The sequence below is a fragment of the Cervus canadensis genome, chromosome 1, assembly GCF_019320065.1.
Source record: "Cervus canadensis isolate Bull #8, Minnesota chromosome 1, ASM1932006v1, whole genome shotgun sequence".
In the NCBI taxonomy this organism is placed as follows: Eukaryota; Metazoa; Chordata; class Mammalia; order Artiodactyla; family Cervidae; genus Cervus; species Cervus canadensis.
Genome location: NC_057386.1, coordinates 21813186 through 21832916, shown reverse-complemented (window position 1 = coordinate 21832916; position 19731 = coordinate 21813186). Strand labels below are relative to the sequence as shown.

The 19731-nt window shown below is 59.2% G+C and overlaps 1 protein-coding gene across 8 annotated transcripts in view; it reads left to right on the top strand.

Annotated features, from left to right (window-relative positions):
- ARHGAP23 (Rho GTPase activating protein 23) overlaps positions 1-19731 on the top strand; it is an 82690-nt gene that overhangs the window by 24635 nt on the left and 38324 nt on the right. For 2 of the 8 annotated variants that reach the window (XM_043469906.1, XM_043469886.1), the window contains exons 2-7: positions 9491-9652; positions 12150-12177; positions 13375-13473; positions 13680-13758; positions 13922-13976; positions 16950-18114. In XM_043469906.1, coding sequence (XP_043325841.1) covers positions 9491-9652; positions 12150-12177; positions 13375-13473; positions 13680-13758; positions 13922-13976; positions 16950-18114 — 1588 coding nt within the window. Of the gene's footprint in view, positions 1-5909; positions 6164-9490; positions 9653-12149; positions 12178-13374; positions 13474-13679; positions 13759-13875; positions 13977-15645; positions 15845-16949; positions 18115-19731 lie in introns of those variants that run through there. The other 6 variants (XM_043469916.1, XM_043469867.1, XM_043469875.1 and 3 more) reach the window with 6 other exon arrangements.

Below are 19731 nucleotides of genomic sequence, written 5' to 3'. Positions count from 1 at the left end.
GGGGGGCTCCTGATGATTCCTCCCTGCTTATAAGGGGGAGGTGGGGCACGAAGGGGGCTGGCAGTGGAGATGATGGTGATGCCCACGTGACTAGGTTCACGTGGGTCTGTACAGATCTCCTTGAGCATCTGTACATGTCACTGTGTTTTTGTGTATGTGGGGCTGAGCTGTTTGTCTGAATGTGAGTGTGGTTGGGTGTGTGAGAGTGTGAATATCCAAAAGATGCTGAAAACATCTTGCACTGACCTTGAGGGCAAGTGAAACAAATCAGAGAAAGACAGATACTGTAAGTATGATTTCACTTATATGTGGAATCTAAAAAGAACCCTCCCCCCAAACAAAAAGAAAAAACCAAACCAGGTTCACAGACTGATGGTTGCCAGAAGTGGGGGGTGGGTGAAATGGGTGGAAGGAGTCAAAAAGTAAAGTCCTGGGGATGTCATGTATAGCATGGTGACCATAGTTAATAATAGAGTATTACATGCTTGCAAGTTGCTAAGAGAGTGGATCTGAAAAGTTCTCATCACAGGAAAAAAGAATCTGCAAAGTGTGGTAACATGTTTAACTAGACTTGTAGTGATTACTTCAAAATATATGTGAATATCCAGTATGTGAATAGCCATCCAATCATGCTATACACCTGAAACTAATATAATGTTACACGTCAGTTATACCTCAATAAAAAAACCTTTTAAAAGAAAAAGCAACAAACAAAAGCTTGCATTTATTGAATTCCTACTCAGGACTTCCTTTAATTGACTTAATTCTCCCAACAACCTATGAGGTGGAACTTAAGTGTCATTCCCTTTTTATTGGTGAGGAGCTGAGGCTCAAAGAGGTTAAGTAATTTGCCCAAGGTCTCACAGCCAGGAAGTAGTAGAGACAGGACACAGGCCCAGAAGTTCTGGACTCCAGAGGAACCTGGAGTCCACGTGCTAAGCCCAAGCCACACTGCCACTGGAAGAACTAGGGGATTCGGTGCTGCTTGAGCATGCTGCTTGAGACTGTCAGTCTCTCCTGGATTTCTGGCATCACAAGTGCTTCCTCCTCCCTTTTCTCTCACCTTCCCTTCCCCCAGCCACCCTCGGGCCCAGTTTCAGAGTAGGAGAGGAGTGTCACCACACCCTTACTCAGGGCAAGACTGACCCTGGATAGGGAGAGACCCTCTGAGCCACCCCTGCAACTGCCTGCAGGCTAGACCCGAGTATGGGGTCCTCAGGTTCCCAGTGACGCGGGGTTATCTGCACATTGAGGAATGTTGGGGAGACCCGGCCTGCCTGGCCGGCTCATCAGCTTCGCCTGTTGGGGCACGTCAGGCTGCACACAAGCGGTGCTGAGAAGCAGGCATCCGAGTGGGGCAGAAGGGTGGAGGAGGAGGGAGGGGGCGGCCGCCCTTGAGCGAGGAGACTGGGGCAGGGGTCAGAGGCCCAGGCGTGGGCGGGCGGGCATGCCTTGGTATCACATTGCCTGCATGCCTGGGATGGACCGGCTGGCAGAGGATTTGCTCTGTCTGTATGTGAGGTTGTGGGGTGGTTATGGTGATACCGACCAGGTTCTTGGCCTTCCCCAATCAATAAAAATTGACTAGAAGCCAGACAAGAAGTTCAGGCAAGGCCTTATTGGGGCCCCTGCTGCAGCAGGGTCTAGAGAGAACAAACAAGTTCCCTTGCTTGCTGCGACCCGAGGAAGGGGCAGGCTTGTTCCTTATATGGGGGGAGGAGTCAGGCTGGAGGGGTGTCTTAGGTATTTTGCCTACCCCTCTGGTGGTGTTGAGTATCGAGAACATTCGCAATACCCTTATTTTTCTCCCCAACTCCTGCTTTTCTTCTGGGCTCTTCAAAAGTGGCAGTTGGGTTTTTTGGTCTCTTTGTATCTTTAGTCCATAATTTTGCCCCAACTGTGAATGTGTACAGTTATTTTTAGTCCCATATAGTTTCTTTGCATTTTGTTGCTGGAGGAGAGTTTTGTCCAGGGGTGAGCACTGCAGCAAAGGGTCCCAGGTCCCAGCCTGTGTCAATGGGTCCCAGTTTGGTCATGTGCAGTGGGCGTGTGGAACCAGTCAGACCTTTGGAAATTCCGCATGACTCTCTTGGGGTGGTTGCATTGCTTGTCTCATGGTTTGGAACCTGTGTTCTGGGAGGAGGCAGTAAGCAAGCCAGAGGAAGAAAAAGCCGGTGAACTGACCCAGAGACCCTCCCTCTCACTTCCTGAACCACAGGCCTTTCAGCAGTATCCGTTCCCTCCTTCTCCTCTCACCTGACCCTTGGGCCCCAGGACGCTCTCCTCTCCCCAGCTCCCAGTTGTCAGGCTGGCCCCTGCAGCCTTCCGCTCCACCAGCCCTGTCCACCCTCTGGTTCAAAGGCTAACCTGGGAGGCCCCGAATGCCACCCTCAAACAAGCTGTCCCCTTCTAGAGAGAAGAGGCCCTGAATCCCTGACACAGGGGCTCCTTTGGTGTGTGTGTGGGGTGTCTCTGTTGGTGGGGGTGAAGGCAGCTGGCTTGGGCCTGAATCTAGAGCTGGAGACCCCTGAAGATTTCAGGAGCTTATAGCACTGTAAGTGCCCTGAGGGTGAGGTATGCATTTGTCTTATCTTCCTAAGGTGTCCCAGCCCCCAGAATAGCACCTGGCCCTCAGCAGGCACTCAAGTTCCTCAATAGATAAATAAGGGGAAAATGGAAAGAGATTTGAGTCAGTTAGAATCCTGGGATGGTCCCAGCTTAGTAAAAGTGAGCCTTGAATCAGTCATTTGTCCTCTTTGAGCCTCAGTTCCTGCATCTGAAAAATGGGTATAAAAATAATTTCACATATCCAGTTCTTAGGGTAAGGATCAAATGAGATAAAGTGAAAGTACTTGTAAACAGTAAAGGATGAGCTCATCTGGCGAGAGGAAGACTGGATGCCCTCACTTTGGGAGTGTAGTCCCCAAGCCCTCCCCAGGGACCTTCAGGAAGATAAGGTTGAATGGATTTTGCAAGCTGGTCAAACTAGAGGATGATGGGAGAGACTGCTCAGCGGGGTAATTCCTGATTTGGGGGGAGGAAGCCGGGAGGGTGTAGGGGAGGACTCACACCAGGCAGGAAGGCTTGGAATAGAATCTCAGCTACGCCTGGTATTTCCCAGCCCTTGGCCCCCTCCCTGACTGCACTCTGGGGCCCACCCCACATTCCTTTCCCAAAGGAAATGGGGGAGGTGGCCGAGAGGCTCCCCAGGCCTGGAGGATCATTTATTCAAACTGTGTATAGGTTTCTAGGCCCTGCTGTATGTACCCTGCACCTGCCATCCCTACAGAGGAAGCTGAGGTGGAGAGGGTGGGGTGGGGAAGGTGTCGGTTTGTGTTGGAGGAGGCTGTTACCTGCTTTTGGGGGCCTTGTTGCCCCTGCCAGGAGATGGGTGTCACAGATGGCCTATATTTCCCAGGTCTCTGCAGCCCTGCACACAGAAGCCTGGTGCTGCTTATCCACCTCGCTGCTCCCCGCAGCCCTCAGAAGCCTCACCAGTTTCCAGGGAGGGAGGTGGGTTCTTATCTGGACACACAGACACATCAGCACCTGTTGGCCATGAGGGACTCCATGGGGTACGAGAGGGGAGAGTGAGTCCATTTTCTGAGAACCAGCGACCAGACTTGCAGGAAGAGGAAAGGAAACCAGGCAGCTGGAGGGACTGACTGGCGGCCTTCTGGGGAAGCAGGTCAGGCTTTGAGTCAGGGCATCCCTATGGTCACAGCCCTTCATTTGGGGTGGCAGAGCCTGAGGACATCTGGGCAGTGCTTCCAGGTGGTCTGAGGCCCTGGCTTTTGGAGGGCATGACAAAGGCATGAGTGGTCCTGACCCAGAAGCCTTGCTTTTCTAATGATGGGGAGCTTGCTGATGGAGATGCCAGGAGTCCTGCTCCCCCTGACCATGGATGGTCCTTTCCAGCTCTGCCCCAAGCCCTCCTGACTCAGCGCTGATGGCAGCCTCCCTCTTCCCGTCTGGCTTCCGCCAGGGAGGGGGTGGGGGTCTGGCTCCTGCACTGGGGGCCCAGCTAGCAGCAAACAGGAAACAGGAGAACAAAACCGCTCCCGGCCCCACACGCCTCACCCTCACCCTTCCTCCTCCCTCCCTCGCTCCTGCCCACCCTCACGGTCCTTTATTTCTCCTCCCTCTGCCCCTTGGTTTCGCCTCCTCTCTGTGCCCCTCTGTCTCTCTCCTCTACCTCCCACATGATCATCCATCCTGGCCTGTCCTTTCCTGGGACAGCAGGTGATGGGGATAAGGGAGGGAAGGGATGCTGGTTCTTCTGCCTGGTTCTCCCATCTGGTGGCTTCCCCCGCAAGGGCCCAACCCTATGACTCTTCCTCCCTGACTCCTAGATTTGAGAGAAGAGTTTGGCTGGATCTGTTCCCCGCTGCCCTCAGCCCTCCTTCCCTGGTGTTGGCTAGAGTTTAGGTGTAAGATCAAAGTCGGAATGAAGGGCTCCGGACTTGGAGTCTCAGTGCCATCCTCACAGACTGGGTGCTCTTGGGTTTCTGCTGTTTCCTTCTCTGAAAACTGGGTCAGGGCAGTGGCCCCAGGCCCCAGTGGGCCGCTGTGTGGGGCAAACACACGGTGAACAGTCAAGTGTATAGAATTGGTGGTGGTGACAACACACCTACCAGCCAAGGCCTCTGCCGGCCCCACCCGGGAAGGGGCCTGGGAAGAGAGAGAGCAGGAAGGGGCGGAGGACAGGGTCTGCCATGACTCCGGCTTCCTGTCTGACTCACGTGCTGGGGGTGAAGTGGGGGCCAGCTTGGAGCCCATTGTCGGCTTGTGGTGTCCCCTCTGGGTCGAGCTAATGGGCAGGGGGTCCTGGGGAAGAGGGGCGGTTACGTGTTCCCATGGCTGGTGGTGGGAAGTGTACAACATGACTGTGAAATGGGGTGGTATGAGAGAGAGCTGCTTTCTGTGCAGGGCAGTGTGTGTGAGAGAGAGAGAGAGAGACACAGAGAGAGAGAGAGAGAGAGAGAGAGGGAGAAAGAGAGACCTGAGGGGGCACAGCAGCAATGCATTGAGTGTCTGTGCTGAGTAGTGTGTACAAGTCCTATAGGTGTGTGCTGTTGTGGGTTTTGTGGGTCTCCCTGTGGGGGTTGTGTGTGTGGGTAGGTATGGGTGGGTAGGAGGGGGCCTGGTGTGCTTTTAAGGGCACAGTGGATATGCTTGCAAATGTGTCTCAGTGGGGGGTGGGGGCCATTATACCCATGGGAGGGTGTCCAAAGCATGTGTGCATAAAGAAGGGTGTCCATGCACACCATGTGTATGCGGGGTGTAGTGTGTTTGTGTGTGTGATTCTGTGGGGTATGTGGACATAGGGAGAAGGAGTGCACCTGTGGGGGGAGGGTGTGGGATGCCGGGATGTGTGTGTGGTGAGGTGGGTTGGGTGTGTGTTTACATGTGTACCCATGCGAGTGTATATTTCTCTGGGGCGCAGCAAGATGCGTGAGCTTTGTACTGGAAGGAGTAGAGCGTGTGCGGGCGGGTACGGAGAGTTTTCCTGCGAGTGGGGTGTGTGCGTGAGTGTGTGTGTGCATGCACGCGCGCCTGCACGGGGTGTGCAGTGTGTGACTGCGGGGGCACTGCTCAGGGCCTCTCCTGTGTGGGTGTGTGTGTGGGATGGGGCGGCCGCGGACAGGGGCCGCCCCGGAGGGGGAGGTGTCTGCCCTGGGCGACTCGCCGGTGTGTCCGGGTTCAGGCGCCCTCGGCGGAGAGGCGTGGGAGGTGCGGAGCCGCTACAGCCGTCCTGCCTCCGTCCGCGCGGGCCGTCCGTCCCCTCGGGGCCCCAGGGCCCCGGGCCCGCGGCTCCGGGGGGCGGGCGGGGACCCCCGGGGCCCGCCCGCCGCCGCCGAGGGGACCGAGGACGCCGCCCGCCGGGCGCCGAGGAGCGGCCGCCGGCCCCCGCGCGGCGCGCCGGGCTCCGGAAGACGGGCCCGCGGTGCGCTGGGGCCGGGGCGGCGGCCGGCCCCGGGGGCCCCCGCCAGCCGCGGCTCTCGTGGGCAGCGCGGTGTGGCGCGTGGAGCGCGCGGGGGCCGGGGGCTGGCGCTGGGAGCGCGCCGTCGGCGTGGACTGCAGCGCCCCGGAGCCGCGCTGCCTCTGGCTGCCCTGCCTCAGCCACAGCGACCGCCGCGCGCCGGGGGCGCGTCTGGCCAGGGTGAGCGCCGCGCGGGCCAGCGGGGCCGGGGGCTGAAGCGGGGCAGGGTGGATGGGACCGGGTCACCAACAACTCCCTGCGATCCTTGAGCTGTGTGCGCCGCCCAGTCTTCCGGGACCCATGCCCCGGAGTAGGGAGGGAGTGAGGAGCTGGAGAGATGCAGGTGAGGGCGGCAGAGTGGTGGCTGAGACCTTTTCTGGGGGTGCCGGATGACAACCCCCAGTCTGGTGGTGGCCTGCAGTGGGCTCAAGCCTCTTGGTTTACAGGTGGCAGAAAGATGGAAGGGACCGGGGTTGTTTGAAGAGATGCCAGGTTATGGAATTCTGGAGAGTTCGGGCTGACAGTGATCCTGAGTCAGAACTCTGTCCTCTCCCTGGCAGGGGACCTGGGCACAGAGACACCCAGGGTTTTCAAACAGGCCAAGGAGGTAATGAGTGACCTCAGGGTGAGGACTGATACGGCTGGGGGGTGGGGGGTGGGGACAGTGTTTCTGAGGTCCGAGATCCACCAGGCTGGCAGGGTGTGAGTCACAGTGGGCGCCGTGCCCAGCGTGAACGCTGTGCTCCCCGCAATGACCTCTTTATGCTCCTGGGGGAGGGGAGGAGCCGGACTCCTGGGTTCTAGCTCCTGGGGTTGCCAGCCCATCACATGTCCAGGTCTGTCTGATTTGCGGCCCTGGGGCCACCTGCCCTTCTCCCACCATCAGTGGGAATTTCTGGATGTCTCTCCTGACCTCAGGGTGGGAGCGTTTGGAAGTGGATCTGGGCTAGGGGCATTACTTGGTGATGTCTCTGTGTCCCCCGAGCCTCCCTCTCCCCTTCCTCTCGTCTCTGTACCTACCTCAGATAGCACAGCTGGGGATGTGTGTGTGAGCTGTGCCTCAGTCTAATCACTTTCCACTGCTGATCCCTTCTCTGTTTCTTCATCTGTCACCTCCCTCCCCCTCAAGATGAGAGCAAGACCCAGCACTGTCCCGGATGGGAGGAGAGCAGAGGAAACATGCATGTGTAATAGCATGAAGGACTGAGGTTAAAGCTAAGGAAGAACTTCCCACAGGAGGGCCGCCAAATCTGGTCATTGATGGGGGGGGCTGCAGTGTCTCCTCTTCAGGCAGGGCTGTGGTTACTGTGGCAGGGGGATTACCACACTGACATTCTCAGGCTCCTAGTTGGCAGGGATGGGGGAAGGGGCCTTGGAAGGAAGGAAAAGAGGAAAGGGAGAGGCAGAGATAAGGGAGGGAGCGCCAGTGGTGCCTGGGTGAGGAGAGGACCAGAGAGAGAAAGGCATGCCTACTGCCCTTGATGACAGGCCCCTCCTCCCCGGGGAGTGGCACCCCCAGGCAGCTGGCAGCTCCAGGCAGGATGTGTGCTGGGGGAGGGGCGGGGGGCGTGCGGGGACCTGTCCCAGCCACTTCTCATCACTGGGGCAGCTGGTGGCTTAAACCTTAATCCAGGACACCAGCAAAACAATAGGCCGTGCACACAGCCTCAGCTCAGAGCCCGGGTGGAGGACGTGCAGCAGACGCACTCCACGCTGGGCAGGAGCAGGGGTGTTGGTAGGAGGGGGCAGGGGAGGGTCCCCAGAGGCCCTCTTCTCTTCCTCATCTGTTCCTTGCCAGATCAGCAGAGATAGGAAATCCAGGGGATTTCAGATCTCAGCAGAATTCCCAGAGAATTTTCTCTTCTGGGCTCCTCAGACCCCCGTGGGGGTGTGGGGCTCAGTGGGAGTGTCCAGGCTATAACCACAAGTGGAAGGAGCTGAGGGGGCATCATTGGACCTTCCGCCTGATGCCAGAAAAGCAGCTGAGGCATCCTACAGCCTCCCTGATGGGGGTCATCCAGCTTTCACTTGGGCCCTTGTGAGGACAGAGAGTTCACAGCCCCATCTGGGTCACTTTCCAGATGTATATGATTAGAATGATCTCCCTGGCTAGGAGCTTCGCTTGGCTTTCTCAAATCTTCCTCCTGGCTGTGTCTTCTGGAACTGTATGAAGCAAGCCTGTTACTTCTGTGGCACTTTAATCTGAGATTTGAGGATATCCCCTCCCCAAACCTCCTGCCCCATGAAGCCCAGCCCCCACCCCATGCAGAAATCCATAGCTTAGGGCTGGGCACAGGATCCACTCCTACCAGATGTGTAAATTGGAGGGTGGCTGGATGCAGGCAGGGACTTCTTCCTATGAGTACATTAGAGTTGCAGTTTCGAGGTGGGGAGTGAGGGGGATTTCGTAATGAAGTGGGAGCTCCTCACCCCCGAATCTTCTTCCCTCTGCACCCAGCTGCACCTTTCTTCCTGCAGGTGAAGGCTCCTCCTGCCTGGTGCCAAGGAAGAGCAAGGGGATGAGGACTGTTGAGGGAGGGGAGGGGCTTCTTGCCCTCCGAGGGGTTTGGATTAGGGGCACCAGGTAGGTTAGGCTGCCCGAGATCAGGGGTTAGTGAACCGCCCTCCTGTCACCCACTTTCCCTGTGTCTGAGCAGGGCACCTGAAGGGAACCTCCTCTCGGGCACTAACCTCCTTCTCTCCTTCTTGTCCCAGGAACAGACCCATGTGCCCCCAAACCTTTGTCTTCAGATACCCTCTGCCCTGCCATCTTGGGGAATCCCAAGTACTTAGGTGGGGTGGCCAAAGGGTAGCGGAGTGTCTCCCCAGCCCGGTTCTCCACTCATTTCTGGTGAGCCAGCCAGACACATGGGCTCGGTCCCTCCAGCGGACTGTCTGCTGTCCAGTCTGCTCCCCTGTGACTCATGGTCCCTCCCGTCTTCTTGCTGCTGCTCTTGAAGGATGCATGTGTGTGTCAGTCTGTCTGTGCCTGTGTGTGTTGTGTGCACATGTCTGTGTCTCGGTGAGCATGTGTGTGTGTGTCTGTGCACATATGTATGCACAGCATCGGTATGTCTGCGCACCTTTGCACACGAGTGTTCTTGTCTGGGTGTTTGTGGTGTGTCCTGTCTGCGTGAGTGCGTGTGGGTGTGTCTGTGCCCGTGTCCGCGTGCACGTGTGCGTGTGTAAGATTGTGCAGCGGGGCACTTCCCCGTGGAAGGCAGGAAGGCTGTGTGTCTAGAGTCAGTGAACTTTGGCTGAACTGAGCAGAACGGACACCTGACTTGCTGCACTGTTATTTCCCTGGATGCATAGGTGTCTTGAGGGGACTGAGGGAAAAAAGAAGAGGCAACTGTCGGGCTGATGAGTGTGGGAGAGGAAGGGAGAGGGGAGCAGGGGTCTGGGCACAGCTGGGTCGGTGGGCCCCGGCCGTCCCCCCAGGTCCTCCAGGCTGCAGGAGGCTGTGTGAGGACTGGCATCTCACCCTTGCTCGCTCTGCTCCCACAGCTGCCCCTGGGCCCAAGAGATGGGTGCTCTCCCGCGCGCCCCCTCCCTTGGCAGGGCCCACGGACACTGCTTCTGCACAAAAGCCTCCAGGATGGCTTCGGCTTCACCCTGCGCCACTTCATCGTGTACCCGCCCGAGTCTGCGGTGCACTGCAGCCTGAAGGTAGGCCCGCGCCCCGGGCTGCTCTGAGGGAGCTTTCAGCTTTCACTCCTTTGTGCTCTCCTCCGGGTGCTTCTGTGCCTGGGGAAGAGGGTCACCGAGAGGCAGGGGCAGCGCTGGCTGGGTCATCTGTGGGCTATGACAAGCCCCCTATCCGCTCTGGGCTCAGTCTTCTAAGGAGAACGGGGTGGTTGGCTTGGGGCAAGGAGCTAGAGGTGGGGGAGTCAGGATGCTCCCCCAACCCCGGGACTCTCGGCCTCTGGAAGGTGAACAACTTCTCAGGAGATGGGCTTCCAAGGACCCTTTGTCTACTGGCCACTTCTGAGCTGGGTTAGTTGAGCCTCCCCAGCCTGAGCTTTAGAGCAGTTGACCTCACACACCTCTGGGACCCCTCCCAGAGCGCCCCAGGCCCTTGCTGGCCTCAGCTCTGGGCCTAGAAAGAGCCCTGCGCTGGGCTGGAGACCTGGGCCCCAGTGCTGGTACAACTCCTACCTGACGGCGGATCTCGGGGAGTCTCACCCTCTCTGGGCCCCATGCCGGCTTCTGTCACCTGACAGCATTTATCTGTTTGACCCCTAGGAACCCTTCCAGCCCTAATATAAATACCAGGTTCTCTGAGTCCAGGAACGGGGGTTACTCAAACCGAGCCACAGTATGGGCTGGGGGCAGGGGTGTGGTCCCTGACAGGAAGGCTTGAGGGGGGCCTAGACAGCAGCCAGGACTCCCCAGGAGGGCCCAGTTCCCTTCCCCTCCTCTCTCCCAGCAGGAGGGGAGAACGATTTATTTTGGGGCCCATGAACCTGTTTCTCCCCTCCCCCAGGGCTGGGACCAGCCTGCACAGCTGTTGAGGGACAGGGAGCTTAGTCCCACCTGCCAGAGAACCAAGGCATTGGATTTCTCTGCCTGGGTCCATGTGCCTGCTCATGTTTCTTTGTATGCACACATGCGTGCATAGTATGCTAGTCATGTACACGCATGTGTGTATATCTAGACATGTGTCTATATGTACACTTCATGTGTACATGTTGCTGCATAGCTCTCACACCCGTGTCTGAGTCTGGGTGTGAGTCAAATCTTCTCACTGGCTGTAAGAGGGCTGATGGTGTGTGGTAGGGGCACCGCCTCACCCCTTATGCCTGAGGACACCAGCCTCCCAGTTCCCAGGAACCTCGGGTCCTTCCTTCCCCAGAAAGTCCCCCCTTCCTGGACCTTCTTCCTTCTCTCAGGGGACCTCCGGAGGGTGGCCCTGCAGATGCAGTTCGAGTGGTCTAGGCTGGGTGGTCAGCCCGTGTCTCAGAGACACCTCGCTCACGTGGAAGACCCCAGGGCAGGGCAAGCCAGGGATGGGCTCTGTCCCTTTCCAGAACATGCCCAGGGCTGGGAGCCTGCAGGGCGCTCACCCGTCTAGATGCATCCATCTGCTGCTGCCTCCCGCTCACGGTGCTGTCAGCTCATATCAGCGGGCACGCGCCCGGCTCAGGAAGGCGGGCGCCAAGGGACTGCTCTCCAGCAGAGCCCCGCGGCTTCCTGTCCTGGCTGAGGTGCCCCAGACTCTTGGGGTCCAGCACTGGCTGCTCTGTTGTCTCTGAGTGGCCCTGGACAAATCACACCCTGTTGTCTGTAAAGTGGATGATCTGTGGAGTGGATTAGACAAGATGACCCCAAAGGTCCTATCCAGCTGGAGAATGCTGCACCCCACTGGCCTGGACTGTCTTTCTGACTTCTTGCCTTTTCCCTGATTTCTCCCCAAATGCAGTGCCCTTCCCCGCTCACTCACGAGGATGAGCCCAAAGATCTCCCTCGTGGGTCTTTTTGTGGCCATTTCTTAGCCCTGCACCTAGATGCTGGAAACATTTTCCTATCTACTCTCTCCCACTCAAGAACTCCACTGGCTCCCTCATTCTTTCCTTTTGGACCTGAAAGCTTGAGTCTGACTCTTGTCACTTGCTGGTGTTGACTTTCTGCTTCGGCTCAGCTGACCCAGTCCTATTTCTGCCATCGAGTGCCTGCGTACTCTGCTCACCGCACCCCAGTGCCTCCTTTCAGCCGGCCTGAAACTTGCCTTAAACCGCCCCCTCCCAGAGGGACTAATCAGGCCTCCCCTGCCCATTCTCTGAGAGCTGATAGCCACTGTTTGCACTTGTCATACCTGCTTATCTGTGTCCGCCCGGGTCCTGTCTGTGTGTCAGTGGGTTTGGCCCCTCCTCCACTGGGCTTCGAGCTCTCCAAGGGAAGGGGTCCTGAGTCCCCCATTGGGTTGGGGGCTTTCAGATGGCTGAGATGCTGAGCAGGCATGAGAGAGGGCTCCTGTGACCGGGGGACATTGCCCGGGACGTGACCTCCCTGTGGACACCCTTCCCTCCCCCTCTTTCTTCTGGGCTAGTTAAAGGATGATAAGAGGGGAGGCTGATGGGTGGGGGAGCTTGAAGGGGCCCACCCCGGCGAAGCTGGGCCTCCCCCTGTGCTGCTGAGGGCCCACACCCGCCTCTGTCCCCTGCAGGAAGAAGAGGATGGAGGCCGAGGAGGAGGTAAGGAGCAGGCTGGGCTGGGCTGGGCTGGGGTCCCGCTCTGTGTCTGGCCCTCTCCTGAGGTCAGCGTGGATTCTGCTGCACCCTCGCCCTTGACTGCGGCCCCTGTCTGCTCTTTCCTGTGTATTCACTTGCACATATGCTTACTCTCTGCTCCTCTTTTCTCCACATTTGTCTTCCTTGGACCTGTCCATTTCACACTGGGGGTGGTGTTCTGGGGAGCAGATGGGTTTCTAAGCCCTGGCCCCTGCCCTAGAGTTACTCCCAGCCTAGATGGAGGCTCAGGCGGGACCTGCAGGGCCCTGGGGGTGGGAAGGCTGATTGAGGGCTGTCCTGGGGGGCAGAGACGCTAGGGTTCTCCGGGTATAAGGGCGGCCCTGAAGTCCTTCTGTTTCCAGATGTGAGACTAACTCCCCTGGCTGTCACCCTTGCTCTCCCAAATGGCTCCCCAGGGTAGTCAAGGCAGAACTCCTTGAACAGGCAGGCTTCCCTCTCTGCCGCTGAGGCTTCTACTGGGCGCGCATGGGGACTGTCTTTCTGAATCCCCACCGCAGAGGCCTGTGATGGGGGAGGAGCCAGCCGACCTAGTGCAGGTCTGTTTCTCTGATGGAGGCAGCACTTAGCAGCAGAGGAGTCATGCTGGGATGTAGCGTGATGTCATGAAGGAGCGAGAGCCAGTCCTGGGATCGCAGGCCTCCGCAGCCCTGACCCTGGGGAAGGGAGTAGGGTGGGAGGTCAGGGTGTCTGTGAGCCTCAGGGCTTTGCTCAGCTCTCCCTGGGTCTGGATGTGGACACTCTCTGAGCGTGCAGGTGTCTCTCCCTGCTGGACTATTATGGCACCCTTCTTTTGTCTTGTGATGTGTGTGTGTGTGTGTGTGTGTGTGTGTGTGTGCATGCCCGTCTGTCTGCCCCACTAGACAATGAGCTCGGGAAGGGCAGCGGCCACGTCTGTCCTTCCTCTGAGGTCTACTTTCTAGCTTGGTGCTAGGTCACCGGAGCCATTTAAGGAGCGACTCCATGTGTCCGTGTAACTTTTCATCCTCCCAGCAGTGTGTTTTGTCTGATCCTGTGGATGTGTGGCTCTGTTTTGTGTCCGTGTGAGTGTGCTCATTATCTGAGTGTGTGTCGCCCGTGTGTGTAGCTGTGCATGGGTGTGACCTTCAGTAGCCACCCCCAGCTAACCTGACTGATGCTCAGCAGGACCCTCCCCCCGGCACCGCCTGGAGCCCATGGACACCATCTTTGTCAAGCATGTGAAGGGTGATGGCCCGGCCCATAGGGCGGGCCTTCGCACAGGTGAGCTGTCCCAGTTACCTGGCTCATTGCACCTCTCTGGAATTTCTCCTCCCGCCCCTGGTTAGGATGGATCCAGCCATCCTGGGATCCAGCCATTGGGGAGGCTCCTGCCCCACATTGTCATCCATATGTGATGCAGGGGGTCTCAGGTGGGGCTACTGACACCTTTTGACCTGCTCACCTGTGGCCCTGCCCCTGGTCCCCAGGAGACCGGCTGGTGAAGGTGAATGGGGAAAGCGTCATTGGGAAGACCTACTCCCAGGTCATAGCTCTGATCCAGAATAGGTGAGCGCCCCTGCTTCCCTTCTCCCATCAGAGCCCCCAGCCCACTCCCCAAGTCCCTCCACACCCTCCCCCTCGGCCCTGGTGGTGCCCTGGCGACCAGGATCCCTGTTCTCCCAGACCCTGTTGCCTCAGCCTGGCCTGACCCCCTGCCCTGTCTCCGTAGCGATGACACTCTGGAACTCTCCATCATGCCCAAGGACGAGGACATCCTCCAGCTGGTGAGTCCTCCCCGCTGTCTGAGGTGGAGGACCCTGGGTGTGGGGCGGGATACAGCCCTTCTCCTTGGCCTCTCTCCCGTGTTGGCCCCTCTAGGAGGCAGAGGAGAGAGTGTGGGGGCACCACCAGCCCGGCGATGCCCCCCTGGGGATGCCAGGCCCGTCCCCGGGCTGGGGCTGCTGGCTGCTTCATTCAGGGCTGTGCTGTGTTGGGAGAGGAGGGCACTGGCTTTGACTGGCGGGATTCCTGCCAGGGTATCTGGGAGGAAGGTGGCCCAGCAGGCCCTGCCTGACTGGCATGTTCCTGTGGCTCCTGTAAGATGTCTGTTCCCCACCCCCTCCCCGCCCGGCCTCGTGTGAGCACGTCTCCTGTAGATACACACACACACACAAAATACTGTTGTGTGCTCCCATTCACACGGCATACCACGGACCACCCCATACTCAAGCAGACACACTCGGTACACAGCCACGCCACACAGCCTGCAGCCCACCCTCCATCTAGCCTGTCCTATGTGATAACGCACCCCAGACACAACACACCACACACACAACCCCTCAGTACGCAGGCACCCACTGCCCCACACTCACGACCACAGGCATCACAGCATACCACACATTCCTCAGCATCTCGGATCCCCACCGCACACCACCAGGGTGTCACAGCACAGGCTCGGGCTTCTCACCACTGCAGCACGAATATTTAGAACATCACGAATGCTTGCTGCTGTCACGACACATGTGTCCACAGACATCCCAGCCTGCTCCATCCCAGCACCAGCGTGTGTGCTCAGCAGGGCAACAGCCACATGAACTTCCACAATCATGATACGCAGTGCAGACGCCCCTTCCTTCACCCCACTGCTCACAGAGCAGGCACCACAGACGGGGCACGCAGTGTACCCTGCACTCACGTGTGTACCCGTTTATACCACACACTCCATGCATGACATGTGCACACACACAAACACACACGCTGCCTCTCTGTTCCCTCCCAGCTCTGACCCAGAGCCCAGAGCAGTCCTCTCTGCCCAGTGCCCAGCTCCCTGGTCTCATGGGTGCCAGCCAGAAGCCAGCTTGCTTGCCCCCAAGGTCACTGCCCCCCAGGAGAGGGCTGCGGGTCAAGCCTGGAGGCCTTGGGAGCCGCCGTGCCGGCTTCTGCCCTGGATGTGCACTCATAATCACTGTAATCTCAGTGCCATGCTTGGCACCATGCCCCTCTGGGAACCTCCACCCCATGACCTCGATTGTCCCCTCGCCCTTCCTGGGAAGGGGGAGGCAGGGATGGATGGGGGCCCAGAGAGGTAGGTGGACGGCTCTTCCCAAGTCTCAAAGGCGCTGCCGGTGCACCTTTTCCAGACAGACGGAGGCATGCTGTGGTGGGGTGGGGGACTGTGTGTGACCAGGCGGGACCTAGGGCGTTGCTCTCCCCTCTGGGCAGGGTGGGGCAACAGCTTTGAGCTCTGCTGCCCCAGCTCGGGTGGGCAAGCAGCCCCAGCTGTCAGCATCTGGGGGCCTCCGCCGGCCCCCCCTCTCCCTGGCTAGCCAGAGGGTGGGGCCCAGGCATTCCTGTGGTTGGGAGCCAAGGCTGGAGGCCAATGGGGCCGCGGCAGCTGCTGACGACACCGCCGACGCGGCGAGGCCCCTCCACACCCATCCTCCCCTCCCTCCTCCTCCCGCCTGAGAGAGAGAGTCGGTGGGGGCCGAGGGCAGCCGCCGGGAGGGCAGGCTGGGGGGCCCCCGAGGCCAGGGCCGGCACAGTGGTCAGTGGGGGCTGGCGGGGGCGGGGAGGGTGGAGACGGGCCGGGATGCCGAGGCAGCCGCTGTGATGCGGGCAGTCCGGGGAGCCGGCAGGATGGCAGGAGGGAGAGGTACGTGAGTGTCCTGGCTGTGTGTGGGTCCTCAGGGGGCTGAGTACGGGGTGTGGTTTACTCACCCTCGTCACGTGATGTGTGTGCCCGGGACTGGAGCTGTAGTTATTTGTGTCTGGGTGTGTGTTTGTGTATGTCTCATTGTGCTTCTCTGTGTGTGTGTGAGTGTCTCTGGGTGTGTATTTTCCTGTGTCTCCTTGTGATGTGTGTGTGTGTGTGTGTGTGTGTGTGTGTGTATTTGGTTTCACCCTCCCTCTTTGATACTTCACCCTGAGTTAGGCCCCTGGGTAGCCCCTCAGGGGCCAGGCAAGGCCAGGGCCACAAGGCCGCTGTCCCTGGGGGCTGCCTCCTTTTTTGGCCGGGCCTGGGCGCTGGCCCTGCCACTCCTCAGCAATGCAGCGTCAGCCTCAGCTCCCAGCGCCAAATTCCAGGCCCGGGGTGGTAGAAGGTGGCGCAAGGTCCCTCAACCAGTCTGGCCTCTCCCTCGAGCCTGGTCCAGAGAAGCAGGGGGTGAGCAAGTCCCTCCCCCACCCCCCAGTGGCCCAGGAGCCAGGCCCTCAGCTTCCCGTCCAGGGGGATGGAGGGACAGCTGGGCTCTCCCAGCCCCCGCCCACCCCACCCTGTACACACCCCTTAGGCGGCTCCCTCCCCTGTCATCTGCCTCCTTGACTGGTCTCTGGTGGGGCTGCCCAGCTCCGCCCGAGGGTCTGTGGGCATCGTGGGACACAAGGAAGCAGGGAGGCGGCTGAGGCCAGTACGACGGGAGGACCCCAGAAAACAGATGTTGGAATGTTTGTGGCTAAAGGCAGTCCTTGTCATAAGCCTTAGAAAAATCCTGGCTCTTTTTCGAGTGAATGTGTGTGTGTGTATGTGTGTGTGTGTATGTGTGTATGTGTAAGACTCAAAGGCCTCTTATTTCTTTGTCCTCCCCTTGACTGTCTTTGGAGCATGCCTTCTCATCCCCGCCCTCTCAGGGCCGCCCCCCACAGCTTGGTCCCCTTCCTTCAGGCCCCTTTCTGGGGGGCTTTGACCTCCAGGGTCTGCCGTAACCATGCCCTGTGGGGCCCGTTCAGCCCTGCTCACCTGCTTCTGTGTCTCCGGGCAGGCCTACTCCCAGGACGCCTACCTGAAGGGGAACGAGCCATATTCTGGAGAGGCCCGGAGCATCCCCGAGCCGCCCCCGATCTGCTACCCCCGAAAGACCTACGCCCCGCCAGCCCGGGTCTCCACCTGGGCCACTATGGTTCCTGAGCCGCTCTCAGCACTGCCCGGTGACCCCCGGAGTCCTGCTGCCTGGAGTGACCCGGGGCCCCGCATCCCGTCTACCGCCCGCTCCCATCCGGACCACCCTTCCTTGGGGATGAGCCAGCCCCGCCCCAGCCCTGGTGCCTTCCCCCGCCTCCCCCCAGAGCCCCGGACGCCTCGTGCCTTCCCGGAGCCTGGCAGCCGGGCGCCCCCCAGCAGACTGGAGTGCCAGCAGGCCTTGTCACACTGGTTGTCGAACCAGGTACCCCGCAGGGCGGGGGAGAGACGGTGCCCCGCCATGCCCCCCCGGGCCCGCAGTGCCTCCCAGGACCGACTGGAGGAGGTGACTGCCCATCGCCCTTGGCCCTGCTCCACCTCCCAGGGTGCCTTGAGCCAGCTGGGCCAGGAGGGCTGGCACCGAGCACGCTCAGACGACTACCTGAGCCGGGCCACCCGCTCTGCCGAGGCACTGGGGCCAGGAGCGCTGGTGTCACCCCGCTTCGAGCGCTGCGGCTGGGCTTCCCAGCGTCCGTCTGCCCGCACCCCTGCCTGCACACCCAGGGACCTGCCCGGGCCCCAGGCGCCAGCCCCGCCTGGCCTGCAAGGCCTGGACGACCTCGGGTACATCGGGTACCGGAGCTACAGCCCATCATTCCAGCGCCGGACTGGCCTCCTGCAGGCGCTCTCCTTCCGGGACTCCCCCTTTGGGGGGCTGCCCACCATCAACTTGGCCCAGTCCCCCGCACCGTTCCCACCGGAGGCCTCTGAACCACCAAGAGTTGTCAGACCAGAACCCAGCACCCGGGCCTCAGAGCCTCCTGCCGAGGATCGCCGTGATGAAGTAATCCTGAGGCAGAAGCCCCCCACGGGCCGCAAGGTCCAGCTGCCCCCCACAAGACAGATGAACCTTGGGTTTGGTGATGAGTCCCCAGAGCCAGAGGCCAGTGGGCGAGGGGAACGCCTGGCCAGGAAGGTGGCCCCTTTGGCCACTACTGAAGACTCTCTGGCTTCCATTCCCTTCATTGGTGAGTGATGGTGCAGGTGGCTTGTCTTGGGAGATTGCTTTTCTTTCTTTATTTTTGGGAGATTGCTTTTCTGTGCCCCTGTTGTACTCCACCTACCTGCCATCCGGGCAAAACTCTGGGGTGGGTGCTGATGGGATCAGCTCATTTCTGTGGCCATCCATCTGTCTGTCCATCCATCTATCCATTCGTCCATCCATCTCTCTCCCATCATCCTGTCATCCTCCCTCCATTCGTTGATGCGTCCAGTCTTCTTTCCCATCCACCTTTACTTCCCCTCTCCCTCCTTCCCTTCCACCCTTCTTTCTTTCCCTCCCTCCTTCTCCTCCCTCCTTTGTTCTGTTCTTCCATTCTTCTTTCTTTTCACCCTTCCTTCCATTCTTTTTCTATCTTTCCTTTGTTCCTTTCACCCTTTGTTCTTTCCATCCATCCTCCATCCTTCCACGCATCCAGCACATTATTGTGTCAGGCACTGTGCTAGGCTCTGTGTTCTCCTGGAGTGCATGGTCCATGGGAATATGTGATCAGACAAGAATGATCCAGTTGAATGGGTGTGTGATAGGAGTAGAGGGAACGCTGAGAGACAGAGGAGGGCTGGGCTAGGGCACGGTGGCCAAGGAGAGAAAGGAGCTTTTGGCTAAGACAAACAAGTTAGGGGAAGAAAGTTCAGGGAGAGAGACGAGAATATGCAAAGACCCCGAAGTGTGAGTTAGGATGTCCTTCCAGGTCACCGCATGAGTCGGGAGGGGCCTCGTTAGTTGATGAGGAGTTCGGACTTTACTCTGAGAGCAGAGGGAATACTGCAAACTCATTAGGAATAGATGCATAAAGGAGAGACGGGACAGTGGAAGGGTTTGTGATTCCCAGGTTTCTGGCCTTGTTGGAGGGTAGAGCCTCACCTCTGTATCAGTAAAGAAAAGGAGCGAGACGGGAAAAGGTTTTGGGTTTGCCAAATAAGAGGTGCTCATGAGGGAGCAGGATGAGCTGGGCTGGGTCTGGGGGCTTGGGAAGACTGGGCTGCAAGTTCATGGAACTGGAGCCCAGAGGTGGTAACCGGACCTGAGCGTGGTGAGCTCACCCAAGGGCAGCCATGGGAGTGACCCCGGGGAGAGCTCCGGGCCAGGAGAGGAGGCACGACCTGCCCCCCGCACCCTAGCCCCCGAGTCCGCTGAGCCAGCCTTGTCTAACAGGGCAGACGCAGCCTGTCGTCTCAGTAAGCTCCCGATCTGAGGTTAGGTGGTACGTCCAGTCTGAGGGGGAGACGTGGCACCCACTTCAAGGAGCCCCCAGTTGATGGGGGAGATAGATGGTCCTTATCCTCAAGAAGCTCCCAGTCTGATGGGGGAGACACACTCCATGGCCTCAGAGAGCCGTCAGTCTGGTGGGGCAGACACAGTTCCTGCCTCTAGGAGCCAGGTCTAAGAGGGGTGACTTGCCCCCCCTCCTGAGTGCCCTCCGTGTGATGGAGGAGACAGAAGCTGAGCTTGCGTGACCACAGTGGTGGGTGAGTTCCCTTGGCAGTTGGGGGTGTTGCCAGGAGGGCCCTGGAGGGCTTTTGGAGTCTGGGGATATGGTCCCAGCCTGGATGTGAGACTAGGGCGCGGGGTGGCAGGTAGGTTC